Below are 22,403 nucleotides of genomic sequence, written 5' to 3' on the forward strand. Positions count from 1 at the left end.
TTATGATTTGTGTCTCATGACCGACTCACATGAGTTGGCACGTTGCAAATATTGCTCGAAGTTTCTTAAAGCAGGGTCAAACTCGACATTACGAAAACATACGAATAAGTATTGTCGAGAGAAAAGAAGTTTGGAAGCTAAAAAAACGGAAGTGGGATCGTCCGGCTCTACAACCCAAAAATAAGTATTCCCGGATTAAAACAACGGACTTTGTTTTTTATGTTTTAGTTGTTATGTTTATTATCGTTTATGTTTTAATAATGTTTGTAATAGTTATTTTTTAAATAAATAAAATGTTCGTCGTTATTAAAAAAGTAACAAAAATTAATCATGAGTAACAAAAGTAATTATAATAAAACAAATCAAAACTAAATATTAGTTGAACAAGTTACAAATAATTTTATCAAAACAAATAATTAAAACTCTTCTTCGTCTTCAATCTCGTCTTCACCCTCGTCTTCGTTATCGGAAGAAACCCCGTCCTCCGCCTCCTCATCATGAATATGACGATCTATTGGTATTTCGCCTTCAAAGTTCGCCTTGTGTTGTACACGATCCACCGCATCCAAATGGTCCTTTAGGCAAATGCAAACCTCTAGAGACTCGGGAGTTAGTTTTGTTCTTCACATAGATAACACCCTCCCACTAAGAGAAAAAACCGATTCGGAAGCAACCGTTGAGGCTTGTACGGCAAGCAAATCACGAGCCATGGCGGATAGAATGGGAAATTCGTTTTGTTTACCTTTCCACCAAGCCAACAAATCAATATTGCGAATTTCGTCGACCGTTGCGCCCTCAACATAGTTTGCTCCACTATATCGACCAAGTTCGCTACTTGGTGTGTTTCCTCTTTGCCTCTTAGATGCCGATTCACGAATCCCATTCATCAAGTTTATAAGTGGGTCATTGCACGGCCTACTAGTTGTTGTTTTTTTCACAAAAGACGATCTCGTGCTTGGACCATACATTTGAAAATAATGGTCATAAAGGTCTTGAAGGTTTTTGTTGAACTTGTCCTTCGCTTCCGTCGACAACTTCGGGTCAATCTCGTGCATACCTAAGTTGTCGAATATTTCCTCAATCGTTGTTTCAACCCCATTAACATTCCAATAGGGGTTTAATGCGGCGGCACAAGTAAAGACCGGCGGTATGTTTTCAAAATATTTTATGAACTTTTCTTTCATCACCGCAACAATATTTTCGAAGAGTTTGTTCTTCTCCGCAAAGCTTTTAAAAACACAAGACATATAGTACAATTCTTGCAAAACCCAACAACTAGTAGGGTAATAGACTCCCGATAATTTTGTTGTTGACTTTTTGAACACGTCAAGATACTCCAACAAATAACCGACTTGGACCCAAACACTTTCCGGAAACTTATCGGCCTCGCGTTCTTCAACAAGATTGTTATGAAAAGCTTGTAAAGTTTGGCGTTGGGCAAAAGCACACTTTAACATATGACAAGTTGAGTTCCAACGGGTTGGAACGTCCCAATTCGGCCCCAAATACTTTCTTTCAACCGACTTGCAATAGTTCTTATATTCAAGATGTCTTCTTTTACCACTTTTGAAGACATCTTGTAAAATAAGTCTAAAGTATTTTAAATCATCACAAATGTTTTCATTGTCAAGACCTATTTGAACAACCAAGTTGATGATATATGCAACACATCGGACATGAAAAAAATCCCCGAAACAAGGTGGTGAATATTTAATGATAAATTTTTCAGCCGCCTTAGTATTGTTTGAAGCGTTGTCAAACGAAATCGAAAATATTTTATTTCTCAAGTTGTAAGTCGTTATAACTTCATCAAGTAATTCAAACAATTTTTCGACGGTATGTGGGAACGGGAAGTTTTCAAAAGCGATGGTGCGTTTCATCAATTGCCATGTCACCGGATCAACCCAATGAGCGGTGACACATATGTATGATTCGGGCAACCCATGTGGTGCCGACCAAACATCGGTAGTTAAACTAACCATGGCTTCTAAAGAATGAAAAGACTCGATTAACTCTTTTTTAGCACACTCCCACAACCTGATACAATGACGTCTTAAGGTAGTACGACTTACATGTATGTATCTCGGTTGTAGAGTTTCGCGAATCAACAACGTCAACTCCGGGTCATCAAAGTGGTTAAACGGCAAACCTCGTTGAATAACGAACTTTGCCATTCTATCTTGAACTTGAGTCGTGTTGTAACGAAATAGTGTACCATCTTTACCCAAGTCAATTTGATCGGTCGCGCCAATCCCTTTCAACGCCTTGCAATATGGCTTCTCGATGTGCTTTCTCAAAGTAGAGTTGGAATCGTGCTTTAATATTGAACCACATAGTTTGCAACGAGCCTTTTGATAACCTTCGTCATCCACAATCAAATCCCAATTCTTCCATATGTCTTGGTTGCGGTTATGGTTGACTACCGTAACAACCCTTGGGTCCTCCGTAACAGGAACGGGGGCAACAAAAACACTCTTCTTAGCCTTCTTGTTAGTTTTTTTGATGGGTGCCATAATAATATTTAGTTGGATGGTTGGGTAACGGAACGGGTTTGCTAAAGGAGTAGTATTTTAGTTTGTTTTTGAGTTTGGTGGTGAAATTAGTGGTGGAAAACAAGTTATATATAGGTTTGAGCATCAAAAACCGGTTCCAACGGCTATATTACCGTTGGAACCGGTTCCAACGTATCTATTGTCTCTCGAAAACCGGTTCCAACGGCTATATTACCGTTGGAACCGGTTCCAACGGCTAATTGGTGGCTAAAAAACCGGTTCCAACGGCTATATTACCGTTGGAACCGGTTCCAACGGCTACTTTGACTTTTGTTTGACTCTTCAAAAAAAACCCGCCGGAACCGGTTTTTCCGTGTACGAACCGAACCGGTTACAATTAAGAACCGGGTAGGAACCGGGTTGGAACTGATATTAACATACAAATATGAGAACCGGGTACGATTTTCGGGTACAAAAATACCCAAACCGGGTATTGTACCAACCGGGTTGGAACTGGAACCGGTTCCGGTTCGGTTCCACCAGTTAGGTTCCGAAACCGGTTTTTTTGTGCACGTCTATAATTGAACATGAGAGAGAAAGAGCATTCTCATCCGGTCCTCAATCCCCATCTCTATAATTACACTAACATACACTACATTTCTCTCTCATGTTCAATTAAATAATATTTTTATACATTTGCCATTACAATTTTTCTCTCCTCTACTCACCACCAATCCAACAAATATTAAAAAATAAATAGGGACAAACAATGTTCCCCGAATTTACAAAAAATCACTACATTTTTCTCTCCACCCTATAATTTACACTCACAACCACTCAAAACCTCACCATATAATTTACATACTCTCCTCACATAAATTTAGGGGATGGGATGTGATTATGTGAATGCTCTAACTGATTAAATAGATAAATTCAAAAGGAATAAGCTAAAAAAAGACTGGAAAATGATCAAAACACTTGGTTATAAAAGGCACAAGGTGCACTGAGTTGATATAGTCCCAAGGCTGAGGCGCATTCATCAGGTACATGGGCGCAAAATATTAAATAATATGTTGGGCTTCAAAATCTGATGTGTAACCTCTTTGTGTAGCCTAAAAGCATTATTATAACCTTTCGGTGCACAAAGTCTGTGTATAGGAGTTGCGCACGTATACAAGTTTGACTTGCGCCTCATGTATGCCTCAAAGTCTCACACCGTTAGAAATGATGTAAGCACAATTATATATAATCGAATGTGAAACAAATTGAAAATAAAAAAACAATGCAGGCCAACCTAACCCGAGTTGAACCAAAAATACTTGTTCCTGACCCGACCATTTTCTCAGCTTTACATTGACACCCCCCCCCCAAAAAAAAAAAATAAATAAATAAATAAATAAGAGTTTACCAATTGGTAAATGGCCCAGTCACATCACAAGCATGCATACTCTGAAAAGAATCATATGCATAAAAATTACATAATATTTAAACCTTAAACAATCACAAACAAATGCTTTCAAAGTCAAATAAACACTACCCATAAGGGTAGGTAATCAAGTCAATGAGCCATCAAACATACCACCAAATTCACATTAAAAACCCTAATCATCATCATCATCAAGCACACTCCTACGCCTCTGAATCTGAAGAACATTAAATAACAAACAAAATCATATTCTGTTTACAGTTAAATTAGTCTAATTTAGTAAATATTTGGTTTGTTTGGTTACAACAATCCAAGTTAAGGAATAAAACTTACAGTAACTTTGGTTTGTTTGGTTGTTTGGGTGTTTATTTGTTCCAACAATGATATAAGTTTCTCTTCAGAAATCTACATTTTAGTTATACACATAATCAATATTTTCAGTAAAACATTTAATGATGAAATTAAAACGCAAAAAAAATTATATTTTCAGCTACCTTTTCTACAATCTGACCCATTTGGGCAGCCCTTAGAATAACATCTTCAACTCCTCGGGCCTTCTCGGGATTCACTAAAGCTATGCGGGCAACTGCATAAAGTCAAACATACATTTAGTCAAACAGTTTAATAGAATTTGAAAAGTCAACTTTGCAAGAAAGTCAAAGGCGAAACTAACGTCTTTCACGTGCTTGAGATGTTAATATCTGACTAAGCATCATTTGCCTTCGCTCATCTGCCTCGCTGGATGAGTTTTAACATGTTCAATACATAATAACTTATAAAAGAATTTGAAGCAAATAATGTAAAAAATTCAAGGAAATAACCTTTTAGCTTCCTCCTGTGCTTGCTGCTGCTCGGGTGTTTGCTGACTTCCCTGTTGTTATACACAAGTTTCATGGTTAATGTAAACAAAAAAAATGAATCAAAATCTGCCAATTAATAATAATAATAATTTGACTTACACCACCACGGTGAGCCATGAGTTCTTGCATTCTTCTTTTTCTTATAGCTTCAAGTTTTGGGTCAGCCTGCAAGACAACCATGCATAAATTATCAGTCAATAGCAGTGAACCGTAATATGAGTTGAAACTAACTCTTAGTATGGATAGTGTTGGATTGAGATCAATGCTTAACTAACAACCACAATTGATTAGATTATCAAAACATAATATGATTTGCAGCAGAAGAACAATAATTGATTAAGAATATTAACACAGATCTCAGAATCGTCCAATTGAATTAATGTCATAATGAATGTTACAATTGGGGTAGATAGGGCTACGGCTGTTCAAAAAGTTTGTGGCTCACAGCTCGCTCGAAGCTTGCTCGAAAAAAGCTCGGCTCGATTTCTAAACGAGCCGAGCTCGAGCCAGGGTTGGGTTGGCTCGGCTCGTTAGCTAGGCTCGTTTAGATTTTCAAACCCAAAATTTTAATATATAATAATAATAGCCTACCAAAATAAGGAAAAAAAAATAATACATATATTATGCCACTCAAGCTTTAAAAACATTAAACAAAAAAGGAACAAAAATAAGACATATATAATGTTATAAATTCTCTAGTTATAAATATTATATAAATGTTGTTAAAATTATATTTTTGTTGTTCATATATATCGATATCTGTAAAATAAACAAATAAAAAAAAGTAGCGAGCTTGAGCTCGACTCGAGCTTTAAATGAGCCGAGCTTGAGCTTGATTTTTCAGCTTGGTAAAGTTAACGAGCCGAGCTCGAGCCAGGTCGTTTAAGTTAAAGCTCGCACTGGGTCAGATAAGCTTAAATACAGGCATAGATAGGGCCATACACAACTTAAAATTTGATTTATGAAATGACAATTTTTTCAGTAAATTATAAAAGAAAAAAAATCAATCAATAAGCTCACATACAACCAAAGATACGATGGGTTCACATTTGTCACCTCATAATTTATAGTTTAAGATAGACTGCATTTATTATTCTTTATGAAACACATAGAAATCTTGTATATGAGAAACCGAACGCAAGAGAAGTGAAAATTCAGCATTAAACAGACAGCATCCTTATAAGTATCCATCCAATTCAATCTTGTAAATTTAAAAACAAAATTGAGGTTTTAGTTGTTAGCATTCATCATTAATTCATTTTAGCCCTCTAATGTTCCTAAATTAGCCTCAAAATGTAATGAATTGGATAGAACCAAAGCACTGAACAGATTCTGAGTGTTAACAGAATATGTAAAATCAAAGGCATGTGAGAAATAGATTATAGATTTATGGAATTCGCAGCGATGCTAATGGTAACCCTACATAGCTTTAGTTTGTTGTTGGATTATATATAATTAATAATAATAATTATTATTATTATACGCATACATGTATGTATGTATATCAATGATTTGATGGGAGGATTAGAGAATTAATTAATATACCATTGGTTTCGCTCGGAGACGGAGACTTGTTTTGAATTTCAGAAACGGTGGATGACGATTGCGTTTGGCTGTGGATGTAAAACTATGCTTAAACAGGCTTATTAAGGTACTTATGTTCGTTTAGTAAATGAACAGAAATAAACAAAAAATTTAATTTGATTAGTTAACCAAGCGAAGATGGAAACAATTCTCCTTCGTTCAGTTATGTTTATGAACGTTTGATAACGTGTTTATAAAAGTTTGTTCATTCTCGTTTGTGTATGTTGTTCATTAAAGTTTGTTTATACATTTATTCTTTTTATCTACGTTATATTTTTTTAATTTATTACCCCTGGCATTAAATTAAAAAATTACATTCTATTCGCACATTGTTCTCATTTCTTTACTCATTATCCACATTGATGAATACATCCATCTTGATCTTTAAGCTTCGCCGAATTTATTTTTGTTCGCAAAATTATTATTTCCTTAACAAATGAATACGAACAAGACTTTGTTCATATTTGTTCGGTTCGTTTGCGGCCTCATGTAGGTTAGTTAAAGTTCTACTCATTTATTAGAGCAGAAGTTATAGTATCTAAATACTAAATGTGAAGTTTCTAATAACTCACAGAAGGTAGCTGCTTTATTCATACAAGTTTTTAAGCACAATGTACAAGTCGCTTATGCATGATTGAATTGTGTGCCGTGTCAGGGTAAGAGACATTTATATGTATTGTCCATTAGGGGTGTGCAAGAAACCGAAAAAACCGATCCGCAACAAAAAAACCGAACCAAAACAAAAACGACGGTTTGATTTTATATTTTTGTAAAAACCGAACTAACGGTTCGGTTTTGGTTTTGCATATAATAAAAACTGAAAAACCGAACCAAACCGAATTCCTAATTTTTTTTATATTTTATATGAAGTAATTTATAATAATTTAATAAACATGCAACTCAAATATTTTTAGTCAAATATATAATAGCCTATTATTTTACAATTAACAAAATTATTTATACCTAAATTCATTATTTTTGCCGAGTTTCTTTTCGGCTTAAAATTTTCAAGTTCAAATGGCAAAACCGAAACCGAACCGAAAACAAAACGAAAACTGAAAAAAGCAAACCGAACAGTTTCAAAAACTCCAAAAACCGAAGTTTTGGTTTTCGGTTTGGTTTTAGCCGAAAACAGCACTGAACCGCACCACGCATACCCCTATTGTCCATGACCGCTCAATATTGCATTGCCACCTAATTTCTATTTTCTACCCTCAAGTACCCACAAACCACAAAATCACTTGCAACATCTATCCACAAGTACCCTATAACTTTTTTGTTTATTTTTAGTTATTCGGGTACAATAAATGTAAAAAAAATAAATCAATTTTATATAACAAACACTTGTTATAAAATGAAAGCATATAATTTACCCACATAAAGCAACAACGGTGTATGTAAGGTGTTGCCTTATGATTTGAAAACCACCTATCCTAGGGATGAGTAAAATCGGTACTTGTCAATACCAAATTTTTGAGTTTCATTACCGATACGGTACGGGACGGGACTGGTATTTTTCGAATTTTTACCATCATTTCCCGGTATCAAGAATTCGCAATGGACGGTCCCAATCCATCCTACATCCCTACATATGCGTATTGGCCATGCATCCTTTTTTAACAAATTGTTTGTTTAACAAGGCACCCACTTGATATAATACATTCATCTGCCTCCTTCAACACCTTACTTGATATAGTAATACTCTTCCATCCCAAAAACCCTCGTTAAACCCTTAATTTTATTAATGAGCCCTAATTCCAGTCTACGGTAAGCAACTAACCATGCTTCTCCGGCATCGGAAGCCTCTCCATCGTCTCCTTATCTCCAACACCACTGTTATGGCCTCCAACCTCTTTAAATCCACACCTTCTTACTTCAATTTTTCAAACCCTAAATCCCACATCTTTCCCGCCAATAGATTCATAACTTCCTATCGTTTACCCCCAAATTCAAGCCCTAATCTGCTTAATTTGTCACTTAAACCCTCCGATTCATCCTTCTCTACTCGTGCCTCCATCCCTAGACCAGGTATATTATATTATTCATCTCTAACCACACTGCATTTGTTAAACTTGATTTTTTTTATAACGTGTGGTATTCGCCACATCATACGGCCGGTATCACGTGTTTAACTCACGCAAAAATGACTGATGTGACTACAGAAAAAAGTCACAAAGACAAATATGATGTCTGCTGTGCCACCCTTGATTTTGACATAATGCCACCTGTATGATGTCACTAGGGTGCAAACGAGCTGAACTGAGTCCCAGCTCGACTCGTTTAACTTACACATATTGGTATGAAATCTGCTCGCTTTGATCTTTATTTCTAAAGCTCGTGCTCGGCTCGTGACTAGTTTTGAAGCTTGAGCTCGGCTCATTTACTATTTATTAATTAAATTTTATATATTTATAATTAGTTTTATATTTTTTTCAATTATAAATTTATATATACAATAATATATATTATTTATTTATTTTTCCATAACTATATATATTAACTAATAATAACTTTATATATATATATATAATGATAATATCTAAAAAAATGACAGGCTTGTTTAGACTTGCGAGCCGGCTCGAGCTCGATAACGGGCTTGTTGATTAAACAGGATTACTTTTAGGTTCAAGTTCGGGCTCGTTTAAGCTTGGCTTGATTGAGCTTTTTAACGAGCCGATCTCGAGCAGCTTGGCTCGTTTGCACCCCTAATTATGTGAAAAGCACACTGGTTTATACATTTAGCATCACCATATGATCTGCATACATGTTGGTCTACACATTTATGATATGGGGATTTTGGATATTTTAACCTTTAGCATCAGTTCTGTAGTTGTTTTTAAGAACACCTACAGGTTTATGAATTATTTACTTTTACATGAAAGCAACTTTGGAAGTTTTTATCTAAAAACATTATTCTTCACGTTATTGAGTATTTCCCATTTGGAATGTCAATAGTAGTAATATTGTTACTTCTTCTTTAGTTATAGTTCCTGAAGAAAATTTGGAGAAATCTGACGATGAGACAGTTGATACGCCAGTTGATACGGCACAGTTAAAACAGCTTAGATTAAAATTGGTGGAAATGGGAATTCCTTGTAAACATTGCAGTCCCGGGGTCGAATATCGCTTTATTTGCCCTATGGTATGCACAATCTTTCAGTTGTTTGTGTGTGACTAATGAACATATGAACATTATGTAAATATATTTATCATATGTCCGTATATAGTTTCAATAACTATCTCCTTTTATTAATGGTATATTAAGAACAAAATTCTGGGTGACAAGTCTTTGAACTGGAGTAAAAAAGAGATATGAGTAAATATATTAATTTCTCCTTGAATAATTAGTTCGTTTTAGGCTCGTAGGGAGTATGAAACTAACATTAAACAAGACTCCTAATTATTTGGTCACTAAACAATCAAATAATTAGCCAAAACACCAAAAGGTGATTATTGCGACTTTAAGTTGCTATAATAGATTATCAGATTTGATTAAGCTTTTTCCAGCTCTTTTTTGTTGTTTATTGTCATAATAACTATTCATAAAAAATAATTACTTCTGTTTCATCAGTGTAAAGGTGGCGACTCCAAGGAGATGTCACTCGCTTTCCTCATTTCTGAGGACGGGTAAGTTACCTCATTTTACACAAATCTAAATATTTATTTTTATACCTTTCTAACACATCTCATTTCATCGTTATTATGAATATGTTGCAGTAATTCAGCTGTTTGGAAATGTTTTAGAGCCAAATGTGGATGGGTTGGAAGAACACGTGTAATACTTAAATTGATATATCTATATATATCTTATTTTTTTTCTACTTTTTTCCTTTAAATGTTTAGCTGTTTTATGGTGTTGCAGGGTTCAGCAGATATTAAATCAAGTTACAACATGATGAATAAAATCACCCCTAAAGTGAAACCCGTTAGGAGAATCACAGTGCAAGAATTGGAGTTAGAACCTTTGAGTCGCGATGTAAATGACTATTTTGACCCTGAATAATCAGATATACAGAAACATAATATGTTTGATATTATCATATTTACGTGTTTCAGTTACATGAATATTTTGCTGAAAGAATGATATCTCAAGAGACGTTAAGGAGAAATAATGTCATGCAAAGATACTCTAAAGGCCAGGTATAAAACATACCCTTTTACTATGAGTGAGTCAATTTATGTTTTTCTTTAGGGTCAAAGGGAGAATTGAAATATAAAAGTGTTAGGTTAAAGTGAAAGGGATTAAAGTGCCCATAAAATTTCCTTATATATTTTTTTATTCAAAATCAGTTTGTTATTGAGACAAATAATGCTTATAGTTATAGGTGGTGCTAAGTGTTAACCCATTTGAGCCCATTTAAGTTCTCAGACATTTAATAATAGTAACCCATTTGATCAGGTTTTCAATTTGAGTAAACCCAAATAGACCTATTATTTATTAATTAATTACATAACTAGGATTTAGGACCCCATGCTTCGCGATGGGGCCACTAAACTGAACAGAAACACATATTAAAAACGTTAGACCACGTGCGCGCTGTGAGTCGGTGCGAAATCAGCCTTTATCGGGTTACGACATCGAAATAAACAAAAGAAATAAACCAATCAATGCCAAAACACAACAAATTATCATATGTGGTCCATGTGGAACAAAAAACCAGCACATTACATTTGCGAACCGACACAAATTCAGTTAGTATTGGCAGTACCAACACAAATTGATAAACATGAATTAGTAAGCCAAAAAATCACAGTTTAAAAACGTGGTATTAAACGTCGAAACACGGATATAAAAACATGTGACGATGGGATAATTTTAAATCATGAAAAAAGTTTCGGTCAGTTTAAAGATACAGGCCCAGCGAACTACCTTTCACTGAATGAAGACCGAGGAAAGAACTTCAAATTTATTTATCGTATATAAAGAAAGCTTGCTTTTTGGAGTGATCCTTCCCTCTAATCATAAGAAAAGAAAGGTTTTGCTTCGTCTTTGCTTGAGTAAAGAAAGCTTTCTACGGAGCCGGATAAAACAGCCTCTTTTCCTTCTGGCCAGCTCCCCGAAAACAACTTTCGACTTGCATGTGTTAAGCATATAGCTAGCGTTCCTTCTGAGCCAGGATCAAACTCTTCTTTTGACTATGATTTGGCCCTACAGTGGTAGAACCTGGTGAACCGGGCGTACTACTTCTCAACCTTCTGTGAACTTTTCTTCTCTTATGATTTTTGCTACTTTGTTTAGTTTAGTGATTGATATCTTAGAGAAGCTGGTAAAGTAAAGACAAACTATTTCGAAAGCAATGGTTGCTAGGAATGGCTTCAGTCAGGTCATCGATTCACCTTATGGTCGACTTGCTTGAATCACCATAACAAATACTAAAATAAAGTTTAAGAAAATTTTAACTGACAAATAAAACATGTAAAGCCGACACTTGCCCATGTTTAAGGTTTAAAAATATAGTTTGTTAAATATTATAATTAGTTGAAACATTAAGTAAAATAAAGGGAATAAGAACCATTTGATAATGTAACGATCTATACTGTATTTTTAAAAGTTAAAACATATATAAATTACAAATAATAAAGTAAAACTGAAGTAATAAAAAATTAAAACACAATAAATGTAAAAAACATTGTACTTAAAAAAAGAAAGTGAATAGTAAATTGAATAGTAGATATGTGTGGGGGAAAATCCCCCTTTTAATATATATAATTTTTAAATAATTCTTATATATATACAATTAAAAATAGTGTATAACTATATATTATTTAATTATTTTTCTCATATTTTTATATATGATAATAAATAGTGTATAATACTCGAGCTCGGTAAGTGAAGCTCATGCCCGGGCTCGTTTATTAATCAAGCTTATTTTTAGGCTTGAGCTTGGCTTGATTCGAGCTTTTAACAAGCCGACCTCGAGTAGAACCTACGGGCAGCTTGGCCAGTGCTATCTATAACTAATGCTCAATATTGTTTTGGCAGCTTTATATTGCATTTACTTATAAACGAAAGGGGGAACTTATTAGTTGCAAGTACCGGGGTCTTCCAAAGAGTTTTTGGCAGGTTTGCTCTCTCTCTCTCTCTCTCTCTCTCTATGTACACACACACAGAGAAAAGATATCATGAGAAAACCGAGGAAACTACTAATAATTTGTTTTGATTTGATTTTTTCACCTCTTTTTATTGTAAGGTTAGAAACGTAAAAAGATACAAAAGTAAAATAAAATATGTAGCTCACGAAGTTGCATATATGTAACTTCTACGTATGTAACTTCGTGAACTACATTTTTTATTTTTTATTTTTTTTCTTGCGTTTCTAACCTTATAATAAAAAAAGTGAAAATTTTTGAATGGCTAGTAGTAGTTTTCTTTTTTCCTTTTAGTTTTCTCATGATTCCTTCTCTCTATATATGTATGTACACACACATATGCATGTACAATATGTATGTATCATCGATATATGCATGATAAAAGGTACACTTTTAGTAAAAAAGAAGCTTATGATGGTTCTACTTATAATTTGCAGGAAGTTGATACTGAAAAAATATTATATGGGCTGGATGATATAGAAGGAGCAAGTGATATTATCATTGTAATATTTTCATCTTGTAACACATTTATTTACAAGTGTTCAACTCTTCAACGTTTTATTTTTGTCCTTTTTATTTACTGATTTAGTTATTATATTACCATCATAGGTTGAGGGTGAAATGGACAAACTCGCAATGGAAGAAGCAGGTTTCAGGAACTGTGTGAGTGTCCCTGATGGTGCTCCTGCACAAGTTTCCTCTAACGATTTACCGCTTCTAGAAAAGGTTAATTGAATTATGTCATTTTTTGTGTTTTCTTGATGGATTTTTTCGTAAAGTATTAGTCTTTTAATGCGTCATAGCATAAAGATTTGGTAGGTGCTTTAGATTATGGTTTGAATTCATAGACAAATATTTTTTCTGATATATTTTTTGATTTTGTTTGCCCCTGCTTCTTGTAATGTGTTAACCGTGTTTCATTTTATGAACATAGGACAAAAAGTACCAATATTTATGGAACTGCAAAGAGTATTTTGAAAAGGTATGTTTAACTACTTTCTATTTTTTATTTTGATTTACATCTATATATAGAGTTATATACTGCAAACTAAATCTCTTTACTTAAGAATTGGTCGATTTGGGCCTTGTTTCTATCTCTAACAGGTCAAATAAATATGTAACTGAAAAGGGAATAGGTCAAATCGGTCAAAATTCATCAAAAGTTTTATCTTTTCTTTCAAGAATTCATTAAACCATTTAAGTCGGTTTATTTAATGGTATGGATTACTGTTATAATAATGAATATTCTGCAATCATATCTAACACGATATTTATTTTTGAAAGTTTTAAAGAGAACAACAAAGTGGTCGCGGGTCAACCCGTTTTGCCACGTATATAAATTTCAAAGTTTTAAGATCACCATAATTATTGCTATGTTGTAGGCGTCTCGCATAATACTCGCCACCGATGGAGATGCTCCTGGTCAAGCCTTAGCTGAAGAGCTTTCACGGCGCCTCGGCAAAGAAAGGTTGACTTTCATAATGTTGATCACGCTTGTCACTACTAAAGTATATGATTTACAATAACACCCTAACTTTTTTTTAATATTATTTAAATAAATAGGTGCTGGCGAGTCACATGGCCAAGTAAAAACGAGAAAGAACGTTTCAAAGATGCTAATGAGGTTCTCATGTTCATGGGTCCTGCTGTATTGAGGGAAGCTATTGAATCTGCTGAGTTATATCCTATTAAAGGTTTACTCAACTTTAGGGAATACTTCGGTGAAATTGATGCTTATTATCATCAAACGTTTGGTACTGAGCTAGGGATTTCAACCGGATGGAAAGCGTTGGATGATTTATATAATGTATGTTCATTGCCCTTCAAATTTAATCCATAATGGGATAAAATAATAAAACGGTAATCAAGTTTTTAATATTGTGCCAATAAAGCAAGTTTCATATTTTTATATCTCACTTGGTTTTTGATATTTATAAAAAGTTTTACAACAATTGAGTGATTTTGAAACTTGATGTTATTTGTAGCTAGCAAAATTTTTTGTGAAATATTCCCATTCAAAACACTTTTTTGCCAATTATTTTACGTTATATAAATAGTAGTGTCACGAATGATTATAAAACCTTATATTATTTAACAGTGGTTATTAATTTAAGCAAGTTTGGACGGGTTTTTTCCATTTAAGCAAGGTTTAAAATTTTATCCATCAGATGTAAAGTATTACACCAGTTTATAAGTAGAAATTGCCACCTCTAAATAAAATAGGCGCAATTGGTTATTTGTTTGTTTAATTACACGTTAATTATCTTGTAATGATGTGGCCCGTGCACAGGTTGTGCCGGGAGAGTTGACCGTAGTGACGGGAGTACCGAATTCAGGAAAGAGCGAGTGGATTGATGCATTGTTATGTAATCTTAATCGAAGTGTTGGTTGGAAATTTGCACTCTGCTCTATGGAAAACAATGTATGCTTCTAATTTAACTGCATTTTCATTATTTTCATTCAGGGCTCAGCTCGTTTATCTTAATGAGCTAAAGTGTTAAGCTTGGGCTCGCCCCTGGGTCAGCGGGTTAACGGGTCACAGGTCAGAGCTGGCTATTTCTTGCAGCAGCAGGAGTCTTTTAATTCAGCACGCTTTTTTATTTGTTTTGTTGAGTCATAGATAGTGGACTAAAAGTGGCCTTGTTTCCTAGTTATATCGTACGTTAATGTTAAGTGGGTTTAGAAGAGCTTGGTTAGATATACTGATATATTATAAAGAATCTTTGCTTTCCTCTATTTCTATTAACAATTAAGGAAAAGAGCCGATCACTTTGTTTCTGATCAAACACAAATCTCGCACTTGTGTTTGCTGTACAATCCCTTTGATCACCAACAAAAGTAATATTTGTAATGCAGAATTTGTAAACAACAAAATTCATAATTTGTATACATCAAAGTTTGGGGTATATTTTGTGTGTGTTTGTGTGTATAAATTTGAGTTTTACTTTGAAAGAAGCGAAACGAGAATTTTCGGTATTAAGAGATTTTTTAATTTTTTCATTAAAAAAATGTCATACGGGTTTATGTTACTATATATGTATATATATGCGCGTGTGTGTGTGTTTGTGTGTGATATAGGCTTTTCGTTAAACGAGCCAGCCACAAGCAAGCTGAATTTGGCTAGGGCTGGCTCGTTCACCTATCAAGCTGATATCAAGAGAGTCATGAGCTTTTTGAACGACCCCATCTTTATTTCCTATTTGCATTATAGTATTTGTTATATGCAGTAATTTGCATGCCTCCATGACCACATGAATATAGTAAAAGTTATGTAGATGAGTATACATTACTGATAAGTGGTTAATTTTATTTCTCTACCTTTAGGTTAGAGAGCATGGAAGGAAGCTTCTAGAAAAGCACATAAAGAAGCCGTTTTTTGGCGTGAGGTGGGTCCCGTTCCAACTGTTCTATAATCAACTACTCTCATTTTCTCTTAATATAATAATGTTGGTTGGAAATTTGGCCTTGTTTCCTAGTTATATCGTACGTTAATGTTAACTGTTCTATAATCAACTACTCTCATTTTCTCTTAATATAATATATTTTTCATAACACATGCTTAAAAGCCTAAAGTATTTGTACCGTAGGTATGGAAAATCGGTTGAAAGAATGAGTTTAGAGGAATTGGAGGTTGGAAAAGAATGGTTGAGTGACACTTTTCATCTTATACGGTAAGTTCACTCGTCATTATATCTTTTATCAATTTTCTTTTTATTAAATTGTTATTTGCTTAAAGTTAAAGGTGATAATAATAATAGGTGTGAGAATGATTGCTTACCAAGTACCAAATGGGTGCTTGAGCTTGCGAAAGCTGCAGTCCTTAGATACGGTATTAACGGGCTCGTCATTGACCCGTACAATGAGCTTGATCATCAACGGCCTTCCAACCTGTGAGTACTTTTTTCTGTTAACGGGTCAGAAGTCAACAAAGTGTATAGTTATTGCATAAAACATCCTTTATTATATCCTTTTAATCATATTTAACACTTTAGCGTGTTACAGGACCGAGACGGAATATGTAAGTCACATGTTGACCAGCATTAAACGGTTTGCACAACACCATTCGTGCCATGTTTGGTTTGTTGCACACCCGAAACAGGTTAGCAACATAATCTGATTCAGTTATTATTTGAGGGTCAAAGTGGTAAATTTTAAGAAATTTAGCTAATATGGAAATGGTTGAACTGCTCGTAAGATGACCCAAATGCACATGGTGTAGCGATGGTTGGAAATGGAAAAGATATCTATCATACATCAATGAAATGTCTTAACTATTTCTGCATTACAATGCCTACATACACGTACATTAAACACATTTAGAACATCAAATGGTTCAATACATCACATTTGGTGCGTCAAGTAATCATATTTTGTAGTTCCATATAAATTTGTCACGCGTCATCCTTAAATTTGAGATTTCAAGTTTTCTTTTTATAAATAGATGTTTATCAAAAACAGATTATTTTTACTAATTTAATCTGTAAAAATATTAAGAATATATAAAATTAATTCATTCCAATAAATCAAATATTAGTTTTACTTTTCAAAATCCTTTCAAAAAAAAATTATACATTTCAAAACACAGTGGTTAGCAGATGTTGAAAAAGAAAGCAAATCTGTTTTTTTAGTTGATTTTTTTAATATATAGTAACAAGTTTTTATTCGTAATAATGAAACGAGTAAGATGGTGTGATTAGTTTACCTCGATTGGTGTTCGAATCGATGAACGGGGCATCGGAAACAGATCAGAGATATATCGAGAGTGTGGTGTATCTGAAAACTTAAGAAATGGTCTTATTTTATAGGCTTTTAAAAAGCTATATAATTTTTGGTAAATCCTGCTAATATTGGTTGAATATCAGGAAGGTTTGACAATGGCGGTATTCAAATCGAGTTATTTTTGGTTTGTGATTTCGAGCAAATCACACTATTTTCGTCACTTGATTTCAAAGATTTCTGGTTGCCACAATAACTATTATCATTAACCACACAATAATATAACAAAATTAAATATAACAAGCCGAGAAATCTTTGATAATAGTTATATTATTGTGTGGTTAATGATAATAGTTATTGTGGCAACCAGAAATCTTTGAAATCAAGTGACGAAAATAGTGTGATTTGCTCGAAATTAGGGATGAGCATGGTACCGGACCGGTACCGACCGGTCCCGATCCCGAAATTCCCTAATTCTTGGTACCGGTACTGGTGCCGAAATATTCGGTTCGGTACCGGAGGTAAAAAATCGGGAAATACCGGTACCGTACCGTACCGGTACTAACTTTGGTACCGATTCGGTACCGACGGTACCAAATCGGTACCGATTTCGGTAGCGGTACGGTACCGGTACCGGTCCCGATTTTGCTCATCCCTACTCGAAATCACAAACCAAAAATAACTCTATTTGAATTCCGCCATTGTCAAACCTTCCTGATATTCAACCAAAATTAGCGGGATTTACCAAAAATTATATAGCTTGTTTAAAACCTATAAAATAAGACCATCTCTTAAGTTTTCAGATACACCACACTCTCGATATATCTTTGATCTGTTTCCGACGCCCCGTTCATCGATTCGAACACCAATCGAGGTAAACTAATCACACCATTTTACTCGTTTCATTATTCCGAATAAAAGCTTGTTGTTGCTATATATTAAAAAAATCAACTAAAAAACAGATTTCCTTTCTTTTTCAACATCCGCTAACCACTGTGTTTTGAAATGTATAATATTTTTTTGAAAAGTAAAACTAATATTTGATTTATTGGAATGAATTAATTTATATATTTTTACATATTAAATTAGTAAAAATAATCTGTTTTTGATAAACATCTATTATAAAAAGAAAACTTGAAATCTCAAATTTACATTGTGTTCCCGAGTCTCATTTAACGGAGGGAAGGGAAGGAAAAGAGAGGAAAATATAAAAAATTCATGTTCTAGAGATTTTTTAAGAAAGGGAGGGGAGGGGAGGGAAAATGCTAAAATATTTAAGCATATTATCATCCTCCCAAATTGGAGAGATTAGGAGAGAAAATATTATGTCTAATTATAACTTTTATCAATTCCTAAATTACCCTTATATCTAACTTCATGTAATGGTTTACTTAAAGGGTATAATAGGAAAATGTATCTTTCTTTTCCTCTTAACTCGGGAACACCTAAAATAATCTGTTTTTGATAAACATCTATTTATAAAAAGAAAACTTGAAATCTCAAATTTACACTGTGTTCCCGAGTCTCATTTAACGGAGGGAAGGGAAGGAAAAGAGAGGAAAATTTAAAAAATTCATGTTCTAGAGATTTTTTAAGAAAGGGAGGGGAGGGAAAATGCTAGAATATTTAAGCATATTATCATCCTCCCAAATTGGAGAGATTATGAGAGAAAATATTTATGTCTAATTATAACTTTTATCAATTCCTAAATTACCCTTATATCTAACTTCATGTAATGGTTTACTTAAAGGGTATAATAGGAAAATGTATCTTTCTTTTCCTCTTAACTCGGGAACACCTAAAATAATCTGTTTTTGATAAACATCTATTTATAAAAAGAAAACTTGAAATCTCAAATTTACACTGTGTTCCCGAGTCTCATTTAACGGAGGGAAGGGAAGGAAAAGAGAGGAAAATTTAAAAAATTCATGTTCTAGAGATTTTTTAAGAAAGGGAGGGGAGGGAAAATGCTAGAATATTTAAGCATATTATCATCCTCCCAAATTGGAGAGATTATGAGAGAAAATATTTATGTCTAATTATAACTTTTATCAATTCCTAAATTACCCTTATATCTAACTTCATGTAATGGTTTACTTAAAGGGTATAATAGGAAAATGTATCTTTCTTTTCTTTTCCTCTTAACTTGGGAACACCTAAAATATTTAATTTCCCTCACTTTCCTTTCCTTTTCATTAAACTCGGGAACACGAAATAAAATCACATATTTTCCTTCCCCTGCCTTTCTTTCTTATCATAATTCCCCTTCCTTCCCCTCCCTTAAGGATGGCGCGTGAAAAATTTATATGGAACTACAAAATATGATTACTTGACGCACCAAATGTGACGTATTGAACTATTTGACGTTCTAAATGTGTTTAATGAACGTGTATGTAGGCATTGTAATGCAGAAATAGTTAAGACATTTCATTACTGTATGATAGATATCTTTTCCATCTCTACACCTAGGAAGCTTATATGTCAAAAACAATCAGACGAAGTTATGAAAGGTTGATATGTAAAACAAACGAGACAGGGAACTTCTGGTTGTAAATAAAGCTTGTTTGGTTGACATGGAGCGACACCTCGCATAATTGATATTAACAAATAGACTATAATTATGTTACAGCTACTTGCATAATTGCATTTTTCTACTGTAATTGTTAAAAGAGTAGAACAATAAAGTGCCAAATTATAACTTTTAAAAAGGGCAAAATAGTAATCTTACATGATCTAGGGACCATTTATGAAAGCAAGCTTAGGGACCAAATTTGTAACTTATAAACTTAAGGGACAAAATCCAAAGTTTGGACTATACCACACACCACAAGGACCATCCGTGTAACATGCTCTAGTTTTTCTAATATTTGACACATTAAGTATTAATAGAATTGAAATGAAAAAAGTGGGTATGAGACTGTCCACCCGACCTGCCCGAGCCGTTACATATAATTGACTTCTATATTCTGGTCAACAGTTGCAGCAATGGACCGGAGCACCGCCAAATCTTTATGACATTAGTGGAAGTGCGCATTTTATAAACAAATGTGATAATGGAATTGTTATTCATAGAAATAGGGATCCAGATGCAGGTCCTCTGGACCGAGTGCAGGTACTATGTTTCTCATAAACTGAGAATTTATTAATTTTTTTTACAAGTTTTGATAATTTAAAGAAATCATTATTTGGCAGAATTACTAGAATAAGAACTTATTTATCTATTTTTTAAAATATTTATAGGTATGCGTGCGAAAGGTAAGAAATAAAGTCTCAGGAACAATAGGTGACGCGTACTTACAATATGATCGGTATGATGCTTCTTATTTTCTTCACGTTTAATATTTTTATTATAAAAAACTGTAATTTGAATACAGTATATACATGTATTTATCTAAGTATACAGACCTTTTTTTAAAATAGCAGAAAACAAGAATCTTGAATTTATATCTCTAGAAAATCAAGGATCCTTGTGTTTTACAAAAAAAAATGTTGTGTGAATTGCATAATTGTTTTTAATTTAGTTTGTTGGTGGGAATATAAAATGGATTTTGGTGAATTTACTGGTGCAGAATTACTGGTGAATATAATGACATCAAGTAGCTAAAGGACTGGAGCTGAAGGGTTTTTATCTAAGTGTATTATTATTCAATTTGAAGAAATTGATTAAAATTTTATTATGATTTTATATGTGTTTCTATCTGTAAATACTTGTATCCTGATATGATCATTTTCTGTCTAGCTGTCACGGTATGATCATCTTCTGTCTAGCTATCACGGTGAAATCAATGATATCGAGGACTGACTTTTAACATTTAGCTTCTGTTAAGAATATAAACAAATGAAACCTAAGGTTGAAAATAAAGACTTTACAATATGTCGAAATTGTTTCAATTCTAACTAAGCTCTTCATTCTCTTCGTATTTTACACTACTGGTCATTATATTATATCTTCACTTTCATTATCTATACAAGCCTCTTTTAATAATAATCTGTGTTTGATACACATGTGAACATGTTGGTTCTATCTTCATCTTCAATCTTTGACCTTGATTGAAGTGTTCTAATCTTCTGAATAATAATCTTGAGTCTACGGTAAAACTTAATTCATAGAAATGATAGAATAGTGGATGGTGGTGGGTTGTTTGGTTGGGTGGGAAACAATTTAAAAGAAAACTTAAAATCCAATAAAATAGCCAACCAATTCGATGGAGTGAACGGAAGTCTGTTGTGATGATTTTTTTGGAACAACCAACTAAATAACACTGGGTCCTTAATGCGCGATCCTCATTGGCTAAAGGTAACCCGAGCCGGCCACGAGTCTGGACGAACGGATCCCCTAGCGCTCCACCTATTGAGGGATTCCTAGGATAAAACTCGGCCCCCACATTCGCCAAACGGCACGATAATGAGAAGCCAGTAAAACCGGGTGAGATGGGGACTCGAACCCTGACAAGTTCATTTTGTCAGAGGATATATATTAATCAATTGAAAAGTTACATGTAAAACTAATAATTAAAAAAAACAAGAAATGGAGTTGATACATGACAATCATCACATGGATCTAAATTTCGTTCGTCCGAATTCTGGGCCCACAAAGGTATTAGGTGCAGACCTGAACCTATCTTCCATCACAATTGCAAACTTGAGACGGATGACAACCACACGACCAATCGGGACTAATGATGGTGGTTGCGAGTCCTACACAATATATTGGAGTGCACCTCGTGGAGTCTCCAATAGTGAACCCGACCTGATTTTCTATTGCTAATAGTGAAAAAGTCATGTGGTAGTAGAAGTAGCAGTAGTTGGGTGGTTTTATGATTGTTTTGTTAGCATGATCTATGGTTGTTATATCTTTTGACACGATATAATTAAAGCCACATGTGCAGTGTTTGATTTCTTGAAGCTTGATCTAGAGTATATATATAATTCTTTGCATGTTTGGGTGAAAAACCATGTGAACATATACAACACAAACAAAACATAATGTCTACTCGGCCCGCAGCAACACACGGGTACAATTACTGGTTTATATTATGACTAATATAACCGTTAAGAAATAAAGACATTATGAAAAATCGTTGTAATTTATTTATTTTTTTCTTTCAAATAAATACAATAAGAATTTCAAATAAATACAATAAGAATTAGACATAATATTAATTTAATTTAAATAAATGTGACAATATCCCTAGATTTCTATTGGCTATCTCACATTCACACGGATCACAAATC

General features: G+C 33.8%; 2 protein-coding genes across 2 annotated transcripts; one reads left to right on the forward strand and one right to left on the reverse strand.

The window, feature by feature from the left end:
- Positions 1-3,937: 3,937 nt before the first annotated feature.
- LOC143636971 (uncharacterized) lies at positions 3,938-4,938 on the reverse strand. Its single transcript, XM_077104441.1, has 6 exons — positions 4,878-4,938; positions 4,740-4,789; positions 4,592-4,656; positions 4,413-4,504; positions 4,252-4,323; positions 3,938-4,135 (listed from the first exon to the last, which is right to left on the reverse strand). Exons 1-6 carry the CDS (start codon positions 4,905-4,907, stop codon positions 4,094-4,096), a joined length of 351 nt encoding a protein of 116 aa, XP_076960556.1. The 5' UTR covers positions 4,908-4,938; the 3' UTR covers positions 3,938-4,093.
- A 3,141-nt stretch (positions 4,939-8,079) lies between these two features.
- On the forward strand, positions 8,080-20,980 carry LOC143637022 (twinkle homolog protein, chloroplastic/mitochondrial-like). The gene is made up of 20 exons (XM_077104485.1): positions 8,080-8,390; positions 9,350-9,504; positions 9,934-9,989; positions 10,080-10,137; positions 10,225-10,338; positions 10,419-10,502; positions 12,346-12,426; positions 12,890-12,955; positions 13,062-13,178; positions 13,387-13,434; positions 13,835-13,920; positions 14,016-14,259; positions 14,743-14,874; positions 15,777-15,838; positions 16,040-16,123; positions 16,211-16,342; positions 16,455-16,551; positions 20,146-20,280; positions 20,409-20,476; positions 20,738-20,980. The coding sequence occupies exons 1-20, from the start codon at positions 8,144-8,146 to the stop codon at positions 20,766-20,768; spliced, it is 2,097 nt and encodes a 698-aa protein (XP_076960600.1). The 5' UTR covers positions 8,080-8,143; the 3' UTR covers positions 20,769-20,980.
- Positions 20,981-22,403: the final 1,423 nt, after the last annotated feature.

The sequence above is a fragment of the Bidens hawaiensis genome, unplaced genomic scaffold (assembly GCF_021521415.1).
Source record: "Bidens hawaiensis isolate Kalapana, Puna unplaced genomic scaffold, B.hawaiensis_p1.1 tig00008096_1, whole genome shotgun sequence".
Classification (NCBI taxonomy): domain Eukaryota; kingdom Viridiplantae; phylum Streptophyta; class Magnoliopsida; order Asterales; family Asteraceae; genus Bidens; species Bidens hawaiensis.

Coding starts and splice junctions, on each gene's coding strand:
- LOC143637022 (XM_077104485.1), top strand. CDS start 8,144: ATGCTTCTCCGGCATCGGAAGCCTCTCCATCGTCTCCTTATCTCCAAC. Junction 8,391..9,349: donor TGCCTCCATCCCTAGACCAG/GTATATTATATT, acceptor CTTTAGTTATAG/TTCCTGAAGAAAATTTGGAG. Junction 20,477..20,737: donor GCGTACTTACAATATGATCG/GTATGATGCTTC, acceptor TTACTGGTGCAG/AATTACTGGTGAATATAATG.
- LOC143636971 (XM_077104441.1), bottom strand. CDS start 4,907: ATGCAAGAACTCATGGCTCACCGTGGTGGT. Junction 4,657..4,739: donor GCACAGGAGGAAGCTAAAAG/GTTATTTCCTTG, acceptor AAACTCATCCAG/CGAGGCAGATGAGCGAAGGC. Junction 4,505..4,591: donor ATCTCAAGCACGTGAAAGAC/GTTAGTTTCGCC, acceptor GACTTTATGCAG/TTGCCCGCATAGCTTTAGTG.